The following is a 9,759-nucleotide window of genomic DNA, read 5'->3' as shown; positions in this document are numbered from 1 at the left end:
AATGTATAAATCATTTTTATACATGGAACTGTCTTAGAAAACTAGAGATTTTAGTACAAAGAAACCGATTCACTCAAACAATGCCCATTTGCCATTGTTATGACTTAGAGTATCTGTACAAGAGGAACTCATGAAAGGCCTCTGTGTTACATTACTGACCTATAGGGACATGGCGGGCTTATACCTTCTCCAGGCCTAAGTTACACTGAGTATTACAAATAATATTATAACAATGCTGAAAATACTGATACAAAACAGCTTTAAGATGATATTTCCAAAAAATATGCCTCCTTTTAAAATTGAACTGTTTAATCCAGGTTTTCATTTTGAATGTTCCAGCTTTAAAAAAGATTTTTCAAGAAAATACCAGTGTTTAAAACATCTCTTAAAATGTCTATTAAATGACAGATTTTCTTAAATAGATTATTTTTTACAAAGTATAATCCAAAAGTCTATCTTCCAGCAAAATGAAACTATAAACTCCAAAATTCCAAATCAAAAACATTATTTGTGATACATAGCTCTTCCATATCCTGGGAAAAAAATCCTTGATTATTTTATCATGCTTATTTATTTACAGATTTAAAATATTCTAGCAACACGCACCAATTTTCAGTAGAAATAAAGCTGAATTTTACAACTAAGTCATAATTTTCTATAATTCCTTAAATACTGCCCCAGTCTATAATGTATATTTGCCTGAATATTAGAATTTTTAAAGTATGATGAAAATTTTCAACAGCAATCTCATTAAGTCAAGCAAATTGCAGGGTGTATTCTCTTTTGGCAGAATTATAAACACACAAGAGAAAGAAAACATTTGATGAATATTTGTCTTGGTGCACATGCTTCTTTTGGAAAACTGAAACTATAGCATATTCCCTATACTTCTTACTAGCAATTCTAATCAAAGCTAGAAAGTGGATCAAAGTTCAGTAGTTAAAAAAGGGGAGAGGAACTAATGCTTCTCCCCAAAGCATACAGCTCAAATATAATTTTATATTAGGAGATGCATTTCACATATAGTTTTGATTTAAGCAGGTCAGTCAGATGCCATGCTAAAACTGCTATCTTAATTCTCCTTTGCTCATCTCATTTGTGCGTGCTGACGGGTCTGTCGGAGAAGGTGAGGGAAACAGATCATGCACGGTGTAGAACAGTTTCAGTTTCCACCGACTGGGTCTAAAGTGGCTGTGGTCAGCTCTGATCTCGGTATAAGAAAACTGCAGACCTGATTCCTAATAGTTCTTTTACAATTTTGTATTTATTTATGCCTACCATTTGAAATTACTTTCTTTCTTACTGATTATTTTATTTAGATTTATTGATCTATCTCATGTGCAATTAAGTATACAACATATTAGACCTTATTTGTCAAAATATTTGCCATTGCTGAGTTTTAAATATTTGTTAGAAGTTTATTTCTAAGGCCAAATAGCCAAAGTTTGCATATTATTTTACCTTTTTTTCTAAGTCTAAATGACTGGATTTTCAGAGTATTGTTTACAAGATACCAAAAATTGACATTCTGTTTCTCAGTTAATAGATGGGTTGATGTATATAAAGCAAAACTGGATATATTTTTAAATGAACATTTAAATATATAGGAAAATGAACCAAAATAATATTTCTCTCAGAATGTTGAATCCCTGACATTTTTAAAATGCTGATATTTCTATGATAGTGACTCAAAGAGTACAGCGTGTCAAAGTTTATGAATCATGTAACAAAATTCAGCGAGCTTTACCACTTCACTGTGTTATGCTATGGTTTTTCTGTATCAATAGCAAAAACTAAAAGCAAAATTTTTGTAAAGATCAGAGCTGTCCTTCCGTATTTCCTAGCAATTATTCTGTCTGAAATCCTTTGAGCACTACTGTAAACTAAACATTTAAAGGATAAAAGAAACAGCCTTTCCCCCATGAACAGCATCACAAGCTTGAGTATATGTAACAGAGAGACCAAACATCTCTAGGTTACATACAAACAGGCTTCATTCCTCTAATAAAGACACCACCAAATATATCACTTTAAAATTCCTCTATTAACTATGTCATTTAAAATTGTTTACAATTCCTTTCTCTATTTATTCCTTTTATCTATCCTTACAGGGAACAGAGTGCTGACATTACTTTCTGAAATCTCAATGCCTATCAATGATAGAGGTAAAAATTTATCTCTAAATTATCGACTATATAAACCAGCAAGATGTGCCCTTATGATACACATATAGGATAAAATCTTCAAGGCAATTCAATTTAATCCAGTTAACATGCTTGAACCTTCATTCTTAAAATAATAACAAGAACGAAAGACCACAAGTCTTTATGAATAAAAATAAAACTAATAAAAAGTACATGACAATTTTAATATGAGCTATGCACGAGAAACACAAACCATCTTTATCCTACCCAGAGACAAGAAAAGGGTAATTTCATTACCCATCGTGCTGGCCCAGAGTCTGTAATTCAGTGGTATGCAGATTGTGGTGGAGGAAAACATTCTTCCTGCTGTACATGTGTAAAGATATTGGCCCTCTGGGTGGCTGCCCAAATCTGCCTGTAAAGGTCGAATGCTGTCGGGACACAGCAGCCTGCTCCTTTGGTTTCTCTAAGCATGTGGGGAGCCCTTCCGTCTTGGTCACTGGCTTCAGAGAGCTCGGCCCAACAGTGGTCCGTAAATTCTGTGTAACCTCTGAAGGGAGAGGTTCATACGTTCCTCTTGAGTGTTTGATAGCTTCTGCTAGTTCCTTGTCCTTTAAAAAAGGACTTAAACATAGACTTGAAAGTTGGCAGGTGTTGTTTTGGTAGGGGCTTGTCTGGTCAGTTGCTGAGTATCTAAAATGGTCCTCGGTGGGAGTATGTATTGCTCTTTTGTCCCTTGTGCTGAGGTTTTGGCTCACAATTCGATTTCGATACATAGCCTACAGTAAGACAGAAAAGAAGTCTTAAAGACATCTATAAAAAAACATTCAAAGCATATAAAAAAGCAGAGTGGTATTTATACCTTTGTTTGCAAACCCACAACCTTTTTTAACAAGATTTTGAAAAAATATGGAATTTCCATGAAATTAAAGTTCCCAGAGAAATCATACTATGTGTAATGGATATAAGGTTAACTCACCCTAAAAGACATTTTGAGTTAGTTTATGTAATTTCCTCAATTTGAATACTATGGTTTTATCTGAACATACAGATTATTTTAATACATAATAAATGCTAATATACGAGGGGATTATTTTTTGTTGATTTAGTATGTTATATTCACTGCAGTATATACCTAGAAGTTACTGGAATTATTCATATCATGATTTGCATTACCAAAGTAGTAACCTAGAAATTTAAGGAATTAAAAATATCAAAGTTGCTCCAGTGACCTGAGGAGGACAGGAACCACTGAAAGAGTAAACGGATGCTATCTGACATTACCTTTTGAAATCTCAAAGATAAAGATGAAATGAAATTTCCACACAATTCATTTAAACTTTGGGATGCAGTTTATTTACCGCAGTTAGGTTTATAATTACATACCATCTTCCTGCTCGCGACAGGCCTACACTCTAGAGTTAGAAGAAACAAGGCAAGTCTCACTGATCTATGCCAAGGGGGAGTGGAAGATTTCAAGCTTGCACATAAATTCCTCCTAAAAACAGTATTTTCTTGTTTTAGTAAAACACAAGTAGGGAGAAATTGGCTTATTGTCCTAGTGAAAAAAGAATGAGAAGAAAAGTGATGAAAACAAGTAAGGGAGAAAAGATCTGTCTAGATGGCAGCAGACTGGTACCACACAGGCCAAAGGAGCTACTGAACATTTCTACCGACTGGGAGTCTGAAGGGTGTCGTTAAGGGACCCGCAAGCAACTCGGTGGTTAGTACCTGAAGCCAGATGCGAGACATATCATGGGTGCCATTTTTAAATACTGTGAGAAAAATCTTAGAACACTGGAGACATTAGTACATATATGATACCAGCAGTAATGCTTCTTTGTAAATGAATGTTTATTTAAAAAAATTTTTTAATTGAGGTCATTGGTACATTGTAGGTATACAGTAAAGTTACATTCATTATTGGGATCTTGTACCTTTACATGACAGGTCTTGGTTCTCATTTTTACCCCTTGTCCCTGACCTCCCTTCACCCCCTCCTCCCCTCCCCATTTACAAACACTTTATTTCCATTTTTTCATGTTCTTATATTTTTTTGTTTCCCTTATTCCCATTCCCCTACCCTTCCCACTTTCCCTACACCTTTAGCCCTTTTCTTCCTTTTCACTTTGTGAATTAATGTTTATAATTGAGAAATAGTTATATACACTTCTGGTGGTACAATGTGAGACACACACACACAGTGTTAAATGATTTAACCAAGCTACTTAACATACATCACCTCTCTTACTATTTTTCATTTTGTATGACGATGTCTTTTTCATTTTTCTTCCTCCATACATTGCATAAGAAAGTAGAAATGGTTGGTGAAGACATCATTCGCATTACTTCAATGTTACATTTTGGCAAATATTCATTGCTTTCTTTATATGATCTTTTTTGCTCTCCTGCGATATTACATTAAATTGAATATATCATTTTAATAAAGGCATTTTGAAAATATTCAAATAATTCAATCCCATAGTCAGCCCCAGTGCTTTTTTTATATCTGTTACTGATAGGGTACCTGCAAATCTACTACAAAAAGAAAAATATGAAGACTATCACCCTCAATATTAAAAAATACACATTTAAATCTCTCATTAATGCTGACTTGACATAGTTTGCTTTTTAAATTTTTGGTTATGTTTCCTGTTAACTCCAGGATTCATATAGGACATCGAAGATTGTATAGCACAGGGGTTAAGGACAAGGATGTGAGATCAGACATTTATGAGGCAGGTGGTGGAACCACTGAGCTAAATCCCGGCCCTGATCAGACATTTATGGATTCATTTAATGAATACTGATTACTACTGAGGGCAAGGTGCTGCAAACATGATAGGAAATGGTTCTGTTTACAAAAGACTTGTAGCCTTCCTTCAGGTAGGAATCAAACAAAATCAGATGCTTTGAGTGACCATGGCCAGCTAATTAACTTTCCTAGATCTCGTATTTCCTCATCTCTGAAGGGAAAAGTTTTGAACAGACCTTTATCTTTCCCCAAGTTTATTGTAAATACTCAAGGAAATGTTTTGTGTTAAATGTCTAATATTATATCTTGGACATAGTTATCTTGAAGACAACAGTAATAATAATAATCACAAAAACAATATAAAGTGACCAATAGACCATGAAATTAATTTAATAGGTGTTTATGAAACCCTGTAGAACCTAAATGACTTTAGACACTTCCAGTTTGACTTGAAAAAGTAATTATTTGTAGAATAGGTTAGTAGGTTTATATTTATTATTATTGTTTGTTTCCCCAGAACATAGATTTTATGAGATGTTTTTAAGTTTATTATGGAGGAATGAAGAAATGCAGAGCCCCAGACAAAGGGAAAGATCAAATTTTAAAGTTAACCTGTCTCCATTCATTACCTAGGAAGGCCTCAGGTTGAGATGCCTACTGATTGTTGGCCCCAATTCTGGTAAGCAGCTACAGCTTGCTCCATTTATCTGTTGTTTCAAATAGGAAAACACTGGGAAGGGTTATAGAGTTATAAGATTCGATTAGGTGGATTTTGTTTTGTGGTTTGTTTTTTTGCTTTTTTTTTTTTTTTTGTCTCCAGGGAGAAATTCCTGGAGAGGAATCTACTAGACAGTTACATGTTCAGCAAGTAGGAAAATGAACACTCAAATCCTAAAAGTGTATATGTGATTCCAGCAGAGGGAATAAGAACTGGAAGGCACATCACTGTATAATGGGGATTTAGAATCTAGATCTGCAGATGTCTAATGTAATGGGATAAAGCTTAATATTTCCATTTTCACCTTATGTATCTTCTGTATTAGCTTAAAACCTTGAGACAGAGCACCTCTGGGCTCTACAAATGGACATGTTAATCACTTATCATATTACAAGGTTTTTATCCCTAAATTTATTTAACCCGTCTCATACTCCTTCAAGATTGAGGACACCAAGATAAGAGAAGCTACAGTACTTTTCAGGTTTTTCAGCATATCTATTTGTCCCCTCTCACTATGTCCTATTCCAGACTCCTCTAAAGTCTCCAGCCATTGTTCTAGACTGTGATCATCTGAGTTCCAGGAAGAGCACAGCTTCAGAAATCCTTCATGAGATCACCCACACCTGCTAAAACAATCGCCTCATCATTGAACTGCCCCACAAACTGTGAGGTTTCCTCCAGAACTACAAAACGAGACCACAACTCACCCTATAAAACTGGTGCCCACTTCTTTGTTGGTGGTACCTTCCCTGCCTTTTATTTTCTTTTGTTAAGAAACTGGTTTGATCTTTGTCTGCTCTTGGAACTGAAATCACTTATCATTTTCTCTTAATTTTGAAATAAAGCCTTTTTTTCCTGAAAATTCATGCCTGTTTTAATTTCCATTATCACTGAAGCAAGGCCATGCACTAGCCAGTAAAACTGCATTTACTACATTAACTATCCTGTTCATATGTTTAATGTAATGTGGAACAATCAATCTTGAGTGAAAGAACCAAACTGTACAACCTTGGATAAATATATATACTTTTTTTCTAAGCTTCAGTTTCATAGTCTATTAAATGAGACTATTAAAATAGAGACAACACATGTAGATTTGATGAAACTAACAATTTTTTACTTTGCTTTCTATTCTAAAATTATGTTTAAAATAAATGTTTTTTTAACATGTTTTAGAACACATTTAGAAAAAATACAGGAAGATTCCCCTCATTCAAACAAATAGTTATAAGTATTAATATATAAATATACATATATATAAATACTGTATAATACTGTAGACCCTTGACTTACAAATTCAGTTATTTGGCCAGGATTGGTTGTAACTCAAGTTGGTCAATTGAAGGCTCAGGCTCCTCTCTATAGCCATCAAAGTCTTTCTCCTGTATAGAGAGAGATCTCAGTGTCCTTAGAGAGACATTGGCCTAGGATTTCTCCGTGTACCCTACACAGGAAAGGATGCTGTAATGTTCCTTTCAAAACTCTTTAAGGGTTAAATCTGTATCTGAGACCATCTGGAAGCATAAGCAGCCACCATTCAGGTCATAACTCAAGACTTTGTTTGTAAGTTAAAACTAAAATTCCAATCATAATCCAACTTGTTTGCATTCAGACTGGCCCAAACTGTAGGGTCCACAGTACATATAAATTTTTTTTTGGGGGGGTACCAGGGATTGAACTCTGGTCCTTGCACTTGTGAGGCAAACCACGGAACCACTGAGCTAATCCCCGGCCCCAATACATACAAATACAACATGAATATATATCTGGATTTGATTGCTTTGGCCCAGAGAGAAATAAATAACTGCCTTATCTTAATATCAATTGATGTAACTTTCTTTGAAAACTCAAGATTATATCCTTGAAATGAATTTTCAGTGTACATGTCTACTCATATTTTCCTCAAAATCAGAATTATTTCTTCAAAGTATATTAGTTTTAGGACAAGTTGGCTAATAAGTAACAAGCTTATTATTTATCCGTACAGATACTAGCAGAGAATGAAAGGATGAAAAATCTAGTAATGAGTCAAATGTATACATTATAATACAAGTAATTCTTTATTTCTCTACAATTGTCCTCCTCTTATTTCTTCCACTGGAGCATATTGCCTCATTTCATGAAATACAAAATGTTGCTGTTTTCAAACATTATTTTACATGCCTCTAACACAGAAAAAGTAAGCAAACAAAACATGATGCTAATTTAAAACAAATAGAGCTCAAAATCTCATGGCTTAATTTTCTGTCATCCATTAATGAGTCTTCTCAACCTCATGCTGAAATTTCCTTTGTTTCTAGTTGTTTGGCATTTGATAAACAGTCCTTTTGTATTTATCTCAATGGTACAGTTTCATCTGCATTTAGGTACAGTCCTTCTTTAGATTTCATAAAGCATTTGGTTTTCACATTTTCAACAAATACGGAATTGAAGGCTTTCCAAATGCAAATTTTTATTTTCCTCCCCCGGCTTTTTTCTTTCCTTGACTTTATATAAATAATGTTTGATACCAGATACCAAAACATGAGTACTCTGATTTTTTCCCAGTACTAGGCAAACTCCTATACTTGAATCCAGGAGCTCTTTCTAACAGAAAGACTATATCTCTAGTCTTTTACATATTTTATTTTGAGACAAGGTCTTATGCTGTCCAGACTGGCCTTGAATTTATAGTCCTCCTTTATCAGCCTCCTGAGTAGTTGAGATTATAAGCAAGAACCCAGGTAACACCAATATTGCATATACTTTATATAAGGAAAGAAAATAAGAAATATTACGATAGTACCCACACTTGCATACTTTTCTATAGAAGAATCTACTACCATGATTTCTGACTGAAATAGCTTATGTATTCTAGAATGTTCTTTTTATGGTTAAGTATCTGACAGTTATGGGTTGATTAATGTATATAGGTTGGTGGATTATCTGAATATGAAACTGCTGAGTGCTGGATTTATATTTTGCTTCATTTCTGAAAAGTAGCTGGGAGTGGCTTTTCCCACAAGACATGTTAACCTTTCAAAATTGTTTTGTTGTCTCAGACCCCTTTAGTTGTACATTTCCCAATAGAGACACAAGAAATATCGTGTAACTACATATACCCAGAAGAAATAACAACCTTTCATATGCCCAAAGCAATATGACATCATACCTGTAGCATTAGATACCAAAACAAGTAGAAAGTATCCCTTTAAGAGCATTTTGTCAGAACTGCACAAAATGAACTGAATGATGTTATAGAGCAGCCGTTCTTAATATTTTTCTCCATTGTATAGGTATGACAGATAGAGGCACACTTCTTTGGCCAAAACCAGGGCTATGAAAACACTCCTATTAAAATATCCTTAACTCAATAATGTATTTTAAAATCAGTGCCATGCATCTTGTGTTACAGTATTCCTCATTTTAAAAAATTATATCTTGAAATATTTCAAAAAATATATATTTTGAAATAACAGTGGCCTGAATATACTTTGGTTTATTAAAAACATAAATTTTAATAATTTAGTAATAGTAGCCATGACATATTATTCAAAATAAACAACTCAGTGGAAAAAATTTGACACTGCTCTAGTATATAGAGATTAAGTCACTTCATTTGTTCAAAAAATGAGTGGAAAGGACACAGGTTGAGGTAGCATGGGAAAAAAATGATTAAAAAAACTATAATACAGGTGTTAATTAATTTCTTACAAATATATAAACCTAAAGGCAAAATAATAGAACCTTGCAATACTGTGACTGCATATGTGGATAATTTTACAAATAAAATCATACACTACTGTTTGTGCTCATTAAATCAAATTTCACACTCTATAAATAAATATTCAATGTATTTTCATTTCCTGAACTGTATTTTTATATATAGTAATTGCCTCAAATTGTTGTTATGGAATCCCACTATGACTTAAATTATACCGCATTTTTATTTTGTTTACAATAATTTTTCTCCAAATGTGAGCAATTTTCCATCCAAAATACATATTGGAATACTTTTTCAACATCACAATTAGAGTCTGGTGATTTTTCATAAGTCTCTTTTATTATCCTTTTGCTAATGATCTTTGTAAATTATTTTAAATATACCAGAAATTAAAACTGTAACATATTTTGCAGAATTTCGTGGAAGTATCCTGTGTAAA

At 33.6% G+C, this 9,759-nt stretch overlaps 1 protein-coding gene across 1 annotated transcript in view; it reads right to left on the bottom strand.

The window, feature by feature from the left end:
- Window positions 1–2,377: 2,377 nt before the first annotated feature.
- Ccser1 (coiled-coil serine rich protein 1) overlaps window positions 2,378–9,759 on the bottom strand; it is a 680,778-nt gene continuing 673,396 nt past the window's right edge. The window contains exon 7 of the mRNA XM_033757757.1: window positions 2,378–2,923. Coding sequence (XP_033613648.1) covers window positions 2,438–2,923 — 486 coding nt within the window. The 3' untranslated portion in view covers window positions 2,378–2,437. The remainder of the gene's footprint in view (window positions 2,924–9,759) is intronic.

The sequence above is a fragment of the Fukomys damarensis genome, unplaced genomic scaffold (genome assembly GCF_012274545.1).
Source record: "Fukomys damarensis isolate Sample0158 unplaced genomic scaffold, DMR_v1.0_HiC HiC_scaffold_32, whole genome shotgun sequence".
NCBI classification, from domain to species: domain Eukaryota; kingdom Metazoa; phylum Chordata; class Mammalia; order Rodentia; family Bathyergidae; genus Fukomys; species Fukomys damarensis.
The sequence above is the reverse complement of the archived record's forward strand: the minus strand, read 5'-3'. Positions and strand labels throughout refer to the sequence as shown.